The sequence below is a fragment of the Passer domesticus genome, chromosome 12 (assembly GCF_036417665.1).
Source record: "Passer domesticus isolate bPasDom1 chromosome 12, bPasDom1.hap1, whole genome shotgun sequence".
NCBI lineage: Eukaryota > Metazoa > Chordata > Aves > Passeriformes > Passeridae > Passer > Passer domesticus.
Window position 1 is genome coordinate 19717745 of NC_087485.1, and position 12145 is coordinate 19729889.

The window sequence follows — 12145 nt, forward strand, 5'->3', positions numbered from 1 at the left end:
TTTTAGATCTCTGAGGTGGAATCAACCTTGTGTATTTCACTTTCATTTCTTGTATTCTGAGTAGTTTGCTTTTTTACTGAAAATGAAGTCAGATTCCTCTCTGAGTGAATGGCCAGTGAAAGTGATAGTAGGTATGGTTTATTGAAGTTTCATATTTGTAACTACAAGTTGGGAGGATGCTTCTGGCAAGTTTATAAATGTGTAGGAGGACAAGATTGTCCTGATGTTTTAAAGAGAATATATTTTGTATTGAGGACTGAGATTTCTATTGTGATTAGGAAAAGGGAAGTTTCTGTAGGAGCACAGCTTTTTTCTGATGAAGTGATTAATGGATTTCATGTTTTGCCATGGCTTTGCTGTGAGACAGGAGTGGCAGGTGGCAGGAGGATATTGTCTGTAGCACTGGCAGCATGGACAGTCTTTGAGAAGAGGAACATATATTTTTATTGCAAGAAAAATGCTAACAGATTTAGTTGTAATCTTATTTGAAGTATCAAAGAGTTAGAAATAAATGGTGTGTATGGGATTATTGTCCTTTTCCTGTGTCCCTCTATCAGACAGGGAAGCAACTGGGATTTTCTCCCAGCCTCTCTGGTGAATTTATCAGTGGACTTGGGCTGCCACACCCCAGGCCGCTGCTGCTGCTGCACCTCCTAAACTGATGGCACATCTTTACTTGCATTTGAAATGCTTTGTTAAGTCAGGCCTACGTGTACATAGCTAAGGTTTTTTTCTTATAAGAGTGTGTCACAGGTAAATGTATTTTATAATTTCTTAAGGGATAAAATGAAATCTAAATGTAGAGTTGCTCTGGAGTTTATTAATTCTGTATTTGGGAATATGTAAATAATACAGGATTATTTGGGTTCATTGCTCCAAGTGCCTCTTCAGTACATAATTAATTTCTAATGCTGTTTGAAGGAAACTCTTTGGTCTCTTTTGAGCTTTGCCAACCAAGATGGGTGTGTTGGCCTTGAAGAAGCAATGCTGCCTGGTGTGGAGAAGAGTCAGTGTGAAAATTTATCAGCGAAACACCAGAGCTGTTGCCCAGTGCAGCACCTGATGTGCCACAGATTTTGGCTCCTTCAGCCTAATGTTGGTGGCACAATTCAGAGTTGTTCATGTTTTGAGAAAATGAACCTAATAATAAGTGGGGCTTGTACTACAGTACTTCTAGAGAATAATTGCAGAAGCATACCTTTAAAAAAATGTTTACAAGTGTCATGTATTAAAAATAGTGTCAAGAAAAATAGAAGCTTTATTATATTGGAGAATCTAGAAGTAGAAATTTTGCTGGCTAACATTTAGCATTAAGTTGTGATGTTGATCCTTCTTATAAGAGCAAAGATTGGTTTTTAAAGCTTTTTTCTTTTTAATTGCATTCAGCATCATCTTCAGTTTTGAGGCTTGTGTTTACAGAGAAGATGAACTTCATTACATGCTAATACTTTAAAATGAGGCTGTGTCTGGACAGTAATTTTTTTTGTATGTGTGTCATTGCTGAAATCATAGTTTGACTTGGATTCCGCTTTGATTCTGAATATTCCATTTCACGCATGATCTTTCTTTCTGAAGCTATTCAGTGTCAAAGATAAAATCTGAAGTGTTTAATCACTGGGTATCCATTGAGAATTTGTTTGATGTGAATTGGCCTGCTCTGTTAGCTGACAAAAATTAGTGTGGCATCTGCTGTCTTTAATGAATATGTGCTAAGTGAACTGTGAGAGGCTTTCCAACCAAGTATGAGGGTTTTTATTAAAGTAGTTTGGTTGAGTTTTAACCTGGTTTTAAATTTACATTTTCTGCTGTATTCTGAAGTATGTGGCAAATGAGCATGAGGGGTATTGTCCTTTTCTTAGAATTACTGCTCATGTTAGTGGCAAAAATGCTTTCTTGGTTACTTCTTTCAAAATCCTATTTCTTCATTTTGCAAGTTTTGTTGTGGGAGGCAAAGACAAACTAATGGGTGAAGCATAAAAAGTGCTTGAAGGAAGTTTTTCTGAAAAACATTGAAATTGGCAAAGAAGGATTTAGCAGAAATTGGTTTTTATCCTGGCTTCTGTCAGTCTTCTAAACTTACGTTTGTGCAAAACATTCAGATTGTTGAATATTTGGGTCTGAGGAAAGAATCTCGTTTAGTTTCTCATCCTCAGATTGAAGTGCTTACTGCAGCCTTGATAGAATTTTGTGGCACAGCAAGAAGAGAATTCTTTCTAAAAAATGTCAGTGGGTGAATGGGGGTGGTTGTCCTGAAAACCAAAGCAAAACATTCTTAAGGCCTTCCTTGCTTGTCCTGGAAAATGCAGAAACCCCAACAAAACAACAAAAACCCCCAAGTCATCCATGCAGCTGCTTCAGGCGTGGTGTGAGAGCTTGTGCCAGTGGTGTCCCATGGTGGTGGCAGCTGTCCCTGCTCGCCTCTGGAGGGGGATATAGTTGTCCACTGGGCAGACTTTATTTCGAGTACAGTGAGTGCCAGGGTTTTATCCTAAATGGTGAATTCAACTCGTGTTGAATTCAGAGTGCACACGTGTTAACTCTTCCAATACATCCTCTGAATTTTGTGTGACCTATCATTATGCCAGTTCCATGTTTGTGATTGCAGCACCAGGGGATTTTCCTTCATCTCTTAGCTGCTTGTATTATTGTGCTATAAGGGAATGATAAAATATGTTTTTATATGAAATATAGTGTACTGATGATGATAAATGTGGAAAAGGCAGGCATTTTTGGAGACTGGTAGAAATGCTGAATCTGTCCTATTTTGAATTGATTTAGGTCTCAATTGGTAGTGAATTTTAAGTAGTAATCTTTATTGACATGTCTTTGACAATTGCACAACATTGATACTCTGTAATTGTGCTTGAGGTTGACAAATGCATTCCATCTTCTAGTTTTGGAATAGTGTATCATGAGTAAAAAAATGCAGTAAAATGTTTGAGGTACTGTTTGCATGTTAAGCCAGTGGCCTCCAGGGGTTTCATGCTTTTTGGGGTGTCTTGGTCATTTTGATGTTAGAGTCCTTGTAATTGGGCTCAGTTGTTCTTTGTTGAATGGGACAAATCCAGAAAAATCTTACATTGCTTTTGTTTTGGCTCCCTACACAGTGCCCTGTTGTAAACTAAAATCACACATTCCTGAGTGTAAACCGATCATGTTCCCAATGGAAATTTCAGGAATACTTGTGGCTACTTTCAAAATGTGGAAATCTATTTATTTTTTTTTCCACTTGTTTTTCTTCCCAGCTTTTGGCGCTGACCGCGTTCATCTGCATAGAGACCATCATGGAATGCTCCCCGTGCGAGGGCCTTTATTTCTTTGAGTTTGTGAGCTGCAGTGCTCTGGTGGTCACCGGAGCTCTCCTGCTTTTGTTCAGTCTCAACCTTCACACAAGAATACCCCAGATCAACTGGAATCTGACTGTAAGTTCATTTAAATCCTCACTGTGTTAAAAGTACCCGCAAATCTGATTTAAGTTTGGTCTTTGGGCTTTGCTTTCCCCTGTTGTTTAGTACTGTGTATGAGTGTTCTTTATGCTGGGTAAAGTATACATTTTACTCTACATTTATTTTGAATGCTAACAGCAGAATGAGCTCTAAAATGTAGCAAGATTAAACTACATTAAATAGAACTAAAATTGTGTTCTGGTAGATTGTCTTTGTGAGGACAAACTTCCTGATAATACCAGCAATTATGTTTTGTGAGTGAAGTGGATAAAAATGCAATCACTTAACTTTGTAAAATATTAAAATTATAAAAATGTAGTTATTTAACTTTGGCAGAGGCTGTATTTACAGCAGCATGTTGTTCTCTCTTAACCTGGGGTTTTTTTATATTAGGACAAATTTGCTACATATATTTTCTTACATAGACTTAATACAATCATTGGGCAGTAGTGTAGAAAATTAAGTGCTTTCTGTGAAAATTGGGTGTTTTGTATTGCCTACACACCTATTAAATATTGACTGGCAATGCTTAATGTGTTCTCAGATATGAGGAGTTTCAGGAAGAGAACTGCTGGCAGTGCACATTCCTTTTGTACATTTCTCTATTTTCATGCTGTACTCTGAGTTAAACTTTCAGACTGGCTTCCAAAAACACAGGTCACAAAATCAACATATTAAGTCACTGTAGCAAAAGATCTGTCAGCTTCAAGGGCAATATTTATACCAGCTTCTTTGGACAGTACAGATACAATTGTGCCAGTGTTCTGTGTTATAACATTAATTTTGCAAGTACTGTTGGAGTTGCACAGGTTTTTAGGCTTCTGTGTGATTTAAAAAAAAAAAATTAAAATGTAATTTATTAATGCAGCAGTTTGCTTAGTTTCTCAACCTAAATGACTTGGTTAAATTGAGACTGGAACGTGGAATTAGATGATCCTTTCTGCCCTGGGGCTGCATAGTTAGTTGATAAACTCCTTCTAGGAATGCTTGGTAGATAGATAGATAAGGTGTTCTGTGGCTGAACTGTCCAGAATTATCCCTTTGTGGTGGCATCAGTTGTGCCTGCATAGCACTTGTTAGGAGGTATTTTGGGGAAGGGGGCAGGGTTAAAAATCCAATCAGTTGTGCTTTGGGGTTTTTTGTTTTGTTTTATAGCAGTTTTTGAGCAGTGGTCACGCTCTGCACCCCCTGCCTAAACAGCACTGGAGCAATGTGAGCAGGTCAGAGGCCAGCCAAAGGGCACCTGGAATACCCTGCAGTGCTTTGCTTCAGTTCAGACTGCCACGTCCAGAGGCAGAAAGAGTCTGCCATGATCTCCTGAGGCTCATTCTTTTAGTTGTGTACTGGAGATGAAATGCTTCTCCCATCCTTGTATCAGAGTTCTTCAGAAGTGAGAAGGGAACTGGCAGCTTGTGTCTTCCATGAACTGATGAGACCATCCTTCTTCCTGGTGTTTCTTACAGATTCCAGCAATCTGATTATATTTGATTTTTATTTATGATTATTTGATTTTAACAAGCAGTTGGGACTGTTTCTCTGAGTGAAGAACAGGAGTGAGAGATTACCTTCAGTATTCAGAGTGCTTGGGACCATTCTGTGATTCTACAGCTGTTTCTGCTCCTGCAAGTACAGAGTGTGAGATCAAAGCTTGCTGATAAAACACCTGTGGGACATTACTTTGGCCAAGTTAGTTGGAAATTTAAGAATGTAGGGTTCTGGCTGACTTTTTTTTTCCTTTTGCTTTATTTGGCATTTTAGTTTTTACAATTTAAATGTATGTTCATACATTATTTGCCTCTTTCAATATTTATTACTTCCCTGTGTTTTGATGGTTATTTTTATACTTTTTCAGCCTCTGTATATGACACAGTTACTACAGGAGCTGCTTTCTGAACAACAATCCTTCACATCCCTGAGTGCTTTAGGAGGAAGTCACTCCTGCTTATGTATAAATTCATCAAGATGCTTTTAAAAATATATATGACTTTATAATGCATATTTCCCTTATGAAATGTCTCAAGCATTGCTTTTAGAAGCTGTGTGAGAAGAAGAGGGTGTTGCAGTGAAGGAATTTAATCAACTTAAATTTAGAAAGAAATCTTTCTTAAAAATAGTACTTCTTCCTAGGAACCATTGAAAACATTTGCTTTCAAATGATCCTGTGTATTAGAAAGTACCTGGCCATCAACTGCTATTGTCCAACACAGGATTATTTCCTTTAAAAGCTTATTTAAATTATAATTCTTTCCAATGTATTGTGGATATTGGCAGATGTCCCCTGTCCCTGGCTGGAATGAAAATGTGGATGGGTGTAGACTAGGATCTAACAGATATGCAAAGTTGCTACATTGTAAAAAAAAAAAGTATATTTTTAGCCATTTGGGGGAAAGATATTTGTTTTGATCCTAATTAGAGACTTGGCAGTCATTTTCATATTTTCCTGAAGTAAACATGCAAGAAACATGGAGCTGGTGAGGGCAGAAAAGAGCCTTGTCTGGGTGTGTTGGAGAGAGGCTGGTTTGTTCCAGCAAGATGAAAGAACAGTCCCTTGTCTGTGTTGTGCAGCACTATCAATATTATGCAAAAATGCAAAAGCTGGAGAACCTGTCAGTGGAAATTTCCATTTCCTTTATGCCTCAGAGCTCAAAGGGAGACCATTCTGCAGGGAGACAGGAGTGGCCCAGGGGAATGGGGAGCACAGCAGCTCCTGCTCCACCAGGAGATCGGGCACATTTGCTTTCAGAGAGAGCTAATGAATTCTCCTATAGTTTAGTCTTTGCCTAAATTATCCTTTTTTCTTTTTTCTTAAATTCATGATTTGCATCTCATGTGATGTACAGGGAGATCTGAAGGCCTGGCATCCAAGGGGTGAGCGTGAGCTGGCCTGCAGGAGCAGGAAAGGTGCTGGAGTCCTGGGGTGTGACTGGGATCCTGCCCTGGGATCTGCTACCCACGAGTGTGATGTGACTGGGATCCTCTCTCCTGCTCAGGGAGACACCTCAGCGGTGCCAGGGAGCTGGGAACGCTGGAATTTGGCAGTGTCCCTTGGATGGATGTTTGTGTGACAAGGGAAACCTGATTATCTGAGTACCAATGTAAATCATTGCATGATCAGCCAGTAGAATGAGCTGTTTGTCTATGTGTAGGGAAAAAAAAATCTTCCAAGGCATTTTGACCATTGATTTTTTGTTTTAAATTATTTTCTTGAAGCACTCACTGGAGTTATGGTAGTGTATTTTTTGGGAGTCCAGTTCTGACTGGACTTTTTTCAGCTTAGAACGGCTGAGAAGTGATGCACAGAACTGAGCACAACACAAAATCAGTTCCACTGGGCTGGACTCGGTCCCAGGGAAGCACCAGGGAGCAAACAGGGACCCAGGTCTGTGTGTTAGAACACACAGATCAGCTGGGAACTTCTGTGCTGCCTGAACATTGATTTCATCATCTCTGCAGAGCTAGTTGTTTTCTGTTTTTGCAGCAGTGAAACCTTGTGTGGCAAAGCAGCTGACACTTGAAGGAGTTGGCAGAAAATTTCATGTGATGTCTGAATGACAAAACTGTCCTGTGCCAGCCTTGCCTCTGCACAGTATAATTGCAAAGCTGTAGCTCAAAGTCCTTCACAGGGTAATCTTGCTTTTTATTTCTATTTTTAATTTACTTGTTCCTCTTCTGTTTTGAAAAGACATCTTGCTTTCCTTAGCTGTTGAATGAAAAATTAAGTCAGTCATCCTTGACCTTTATACTTACTGCTCTCAAAATAGTAGTACCTATTAAGCATAAAAATTATAATTTTAAACATTTAAAAACAATTGGAAGACTTAATTTCCTCTGGGCTCTTATGGACTGTTCTCGTTTGGTGCATGGTGTAAATATACTCTGTAATAAATGCAGTCTCAGTTTTAAATACAAGAAACTTCTGTGTTTTGGTAGTTCTTGAAGGTGTGGTCTATTGCTTTGTGAGAGTAACTTTCTGAAATTTATATTAATGGGCTCTTCTATTGGAGAAGCAGTGCTTATATGTATCTTGTGTTTACCTAGGTAACTCTAAAATATATGAGGGAGGAAAGAGATGGCAATGAATGCTCATAGGGTTAATTCGGTTCTTTCTACCTAGCACTTATTTTTGCTTGATGAACCATGTTTCCATTTTTAATTACAGTGCAAAATACTCAAATGATGTTTAATAACAGAACAAAATTCTGGGAGTTTGACCAGTGGTGCTTGGTTTAGAGACTGACTGGTATGTTTGTAACCTTCAACTTGACAGCTTCATATAGAAGCAAGGGAAGATGTTCCCAAACCTTGCAAATAAAGTACTGCTTGGAGGAAAAATCAAGGTAATTGTACCAAAAAAATTAAAATAATAATTAAATGAATAATCATTAATAAATAAATATATAAAAATAAATGTTATTGGTAATTAAATAATGATTAATAACCACACTCCTACTCCCTTCAAACCAGCAAACCCAAACAAAACTAAAAGGAAATGTTACTTTGAGCTCTGTCTTCTGTGGAAGATAAATCAGACACCAGCAGGCCACTGACTTCTGTCATCTTTTGTGTCAAAGTCAGGCTGTTGAAATGTGCAGGCTTTGCTTTCAGAGTACATTAGTTTGGCCACTTTGATCTCCATCAAGATGTAAACTTTTGGATTTCAGAAAGTAAATGACAAGAGCAAACACCAGTTTAAATGTCATATCTCTGTTTACACGAGTTTCAACTGCAGTGTGGCACTGTCTGCCTTTTAAGAGTACCTGGCCACTTGTGCAGGACAATTTACAGGATAAAAGGCAGGGCAGGAATTTTGATTGAATGATTCCAGAAAACTAGTGTGAGGTTGTGGGAGCTGTGGATAAAGACGTGTGGGTGCTTCTGGAGCCGCTGAGCATCAGAGGCAGCTCCTGGTGATGTCCCAGCCTGAAAGGCTGAGCAGCAGCGTGGAAGATTTCAGGAGTGACTTGGTGGCAGCTGCCAGGTCTCTCATTGGTAGCACCAGTTCAGCTTTTCCATCCTCTTTAATCCAGGAGCTATACCTGCCTGGACCCTTAAAAACAAGAGTGTGGGATGGTTACAGAATCATGGAATGGTGCTTCCTGCCTTCACAGCAGAATCAGCAGAACAAAAGCGTTGCCCTCTTCTAGCGTAAAATATTTCTCTTGTCATAAGCCCATCTTCATCCATGAGTTACAACATCTCCTCTGCCTTCTCCTCCCCCTGAGTGGGACAGAGGGAAAATCCATGGCCTTGGATGCTCTCCGTTGGACTGGCAGGACCACTGGGGACTGAACAGAATTACTTGCAAATAAACTAACAAGTGACCAGAAGTCACTTGTTCACTTGAAATCGTTTTGGAAAGGAGAAAGGAAGCAGCAGCAGCCTGGAGTGGGTTTGATTCAGCTCAAAGATTTGATTCTGTTATGGATGGCAGCTCTGTACAGTATTTTATGGCACAGCATACTGTCTCATGAGGTTGCTGTAATTTCAGCAGAAATTCTTCTCTCTCTGTAATGTGGTTTTACTTTGTCTATAAATATAATAGCAAGAACTTCAGCCCCGTCATGGACGGATTTGAAGCAGCTCATCTTTTTTCAATTAGTTTATTCTTCTTATTGTCACGATTATTCATTTTCTCTTACGTGGAAAAAAAACTTGCAGTATTTTAGGGAGTGTCCTCTGCTTCCTGCTGTAGTTTGTTTTCTTTTGTTTCTCCTCTTACTTCATCCAAAACTATTGAGGGGTTTTTTTGCTTTTCTTATCTTTCTGCTCTAAGTAGTAGCTCCCACATTTTGGATAAAGGACCTCCACTGCTATTTGCATCTATGATGTTACCATTACATGTGTATATACAGTGTTGCTGCTGTCATTGCCCCTTAAGCTCCAAAGTCTGTTCTGGGGGTATAAAATCATTTTCATTTTAGCTTTTTCAAAACCCAGCCTTACTATATCAAGGCTATGTTAATTGCATTAGAAAGGTTTGACCTAAGTGGGGAAAATGGAGTTGCAGAGATGAATAAATTGGAGCTTCAAGATAGAATCACTTCTTCAGATTTAAATTATTGAATTCTCTGTGTGGAATTTGATATTTTTTGTTAAAAGTAAACTAAAATAAGATGCGAGTGATGATGACAAGTTGCTGATGTACTTATATCAAAGTACATTCAAAAAGGCATCAACAGTTTAATTTCAGCAGGATTTTATATTTTGCAGCTTGGAAGAAGCTTTCAGGTCCATTTGTAGCATGGAGCTGGGTGATCAATGTGTCATGTTGTGGGCAGGCCTGGCCCTCTTGCTTACACTGTGCTCCTTTGGAAAGGTCCCCAAGGTGACAGATTCTAAACCTCAGAGGTCAGCAGGATTAATTACTGAGCACATCTGACCCCATAAAACATAGACCATCATGTGCCAGCCATGTAGTCTTTAAGTACGGTACTAGGGAAGTACAAAATGTGTGTGTGTGTGTCTGAAAAAGCACAACCTGTATTATATTAAGTGAAAGGATAGAATATTAACTACATCTTTGGCTGTTTGTTCTGATGGTTAGGTCTCCTACAATTAAAATCAGCTTCATTTTGAATATGACTTCTGCCTTAACTTGGCAGCTGTTGATTTTGTTTTGCTGTCAATTTTGTTGGCTTTCTGATAAGCTTTTAAAACAATCAGTGTTTTTAATTTTTTGAACACTGGAGTCTTCGTGTACACAGCTCAATCTTTGTAATATTCAGAGCAGTTTAGGTTCTTTTGATTCATACTGTGAGAAATTTTCTCCTCTTTTCAATAACTTCTGAGGCTCTTCTCTGTAGCCTGTCCAATTTTTCTTCTAAAAATGTGGATAGTGGAACAGGGTGCAGCATTCCAATGTCCCTTGTGAAGGTAAGATTACCACTTGTTGTGTCCATATGTCCAAAGGAGTGCAAAAGTGATTTTTCTCCCTGTTTTTGGTCATGGCAGCACCTCTTGAGATACTTGCCTACAGTAGTTCCTAAGTTCTTCTGAATTATTTCTTCTGGGATTTTGTCTCTGTTCAGCAGGTCCTTCCTGTAGATGCCAGATGTACTCTAGTAATAAGATACACAACTTGACCTTGAGTTGAATTAATTTATATTTTTTTAATTATCCAGGGACTGCCCTCTCCTCAAAATTTAGTTTCCCCATTCTTGGTGACACACATATATTTACATAGAGACTTGGTGGAAGTGTTGAAGCTGGGTCTGTTGCAGATACAGTGAGACTTCCCCTCCAGTGGGAGAAAGGTTCATGCAGGTGAGAACCACAGCTCGTGTTGGCAGCTGCAGGAGCTCAGTTAGAGCTGTAAACTCAGAGCTGCAGAGGGACACTCTTGGAGAAACTGTGTAGTGCCATTTACTTTCTAATACCTCTATTTATGTAAAGTTTAAATTTCATCTCTCAAAAGAAAAAGTTATGTAATTAAAACTGCAAGAACTAGTTAATAGAATTTGGATTTGCTTGATGTCCTAAGTCTCAGGCAGCGCCTATCTCAGTGAGCTTGAACAGGGGTAAAAAATATCTCTGTACACAGGCAGGTGAAAAATTGGTAGGAATTTGTAAGACCCAAAGTTTACTTTTGTTTCTTTACTATTTGATTAGAGTTTGGGTCTTAATGGGCTCGTGACATCTGGATATGAGTGTGGAAGTGGCCATGAGCCATGGGAACCTCTCTGATTCCTTGGGAAAGTCCCTGTTTGAGATGAGGCTCAGGCCAGGGAGATGCCTCGTGCAGTCTGGACACTCAGTTTTGATAACCAGCTGTTGCTGAGTCAGTACCCTCAGAACAGATTGTTTTATGTGAGTAGCTCAGTGCCAGAACCTTCCATCTCTGCAGTTACTTTCTGCAGCATCCTGTAGTCGTGGCTGGGAAAGGAGATGTTTTGGGGCTGGCTGGACAGCACTGTTCCCTCCCAAGTCCTTGTGCTGTGTAACTGGAGCACAGCTGTGGCACTCATACCCAGGGGAGTAACTTTAGAGCTACCTCTTAAGTCTTCAGAGCCTGACTTCTCATTGCACTTCACAAGATGCACTTTGGGAAAAAAAAAATATTTAAAAAATTGAAAAAGTGAAGGAGCTGTAACAGGAAGTGAGCCTGCCTTGCATGTGGGAGAAGAAAGTCAAGTAGAACAAATTGTCCTTGAATTCAAATTGTGATTGCTTTTGTATGGTGGGAGCTGTCATGTTCACTGTGGTTTTGTGGGGTTTTTTTGTTTGTTTTTTTTTTTTTTTTCTTTACCTCAAGCCTGTAAGTAGTACAGCAATCTCGAATTGAAGGTTTTCTTTCAGTCCCTTCTGTGTGTGGTAGTATTCACTTCTCACTGATTTGATGTTTGTAGGATTCACTTCTCACAGATTTGATGTTTGTGCTGAATTGTCCTTTCTTGATCCCTCCACCCTGACCTCACCTGTTCATTCATGGTAGTTTTGTGGTTTGGGAATGGTGTTCCCCAGTTTGGTGGGGGCATGCAGGCAGTGCAGTATCCATACACATCAGTGTGGAAGGTGTCCTGATAACACATAAACACCTTGTCCTGAATGACTTTGTTTAGACTTTGTTTCTTCTGTTATTTACATCCTTGAATGTTTTTTCCTCGAGTCAGGTCAGTTAGCCTTGTATTGATGTAATCATTCTTGTGCAAATACCTGCCATTCAGAATTCTTCCTTTGGTTCCAGTGACATGTTAATGACC

General features: G+C 39.3%; 1 protein-coding gene across 2 annotated transcripts in view; it reads left to right on the forward strand.

The window, feature by feature from the left end:
* Positions 1–12145, forward strand: part of CMTM4 (CKLF like MARVEL transmembrane domain containing 4) — a 36775-nt gene that overhangs the window by 14778 nt on the left and 9852 nt on the right. Inside the window, exons 2-3 of one of the 2 annotated variants that reach the window (XM_064387038.1) lie at positions 3246–3422; positions 4602–7510. In XM_064387038.1, coding sequence (XP_064243108.1) covers positions 3246–3422; positions 4602–4799 — 375 coding nt within the window. In that variant the 3' untranslated portion in view covers positions 4800–7510. Of the gene's footprint in view, positions 1–3245; positions 3423–4601; positions 7511–12145 lie in introns of those variants that run through there. The other variant, XM_064387037.1, reaches the window with a different exon arrangement.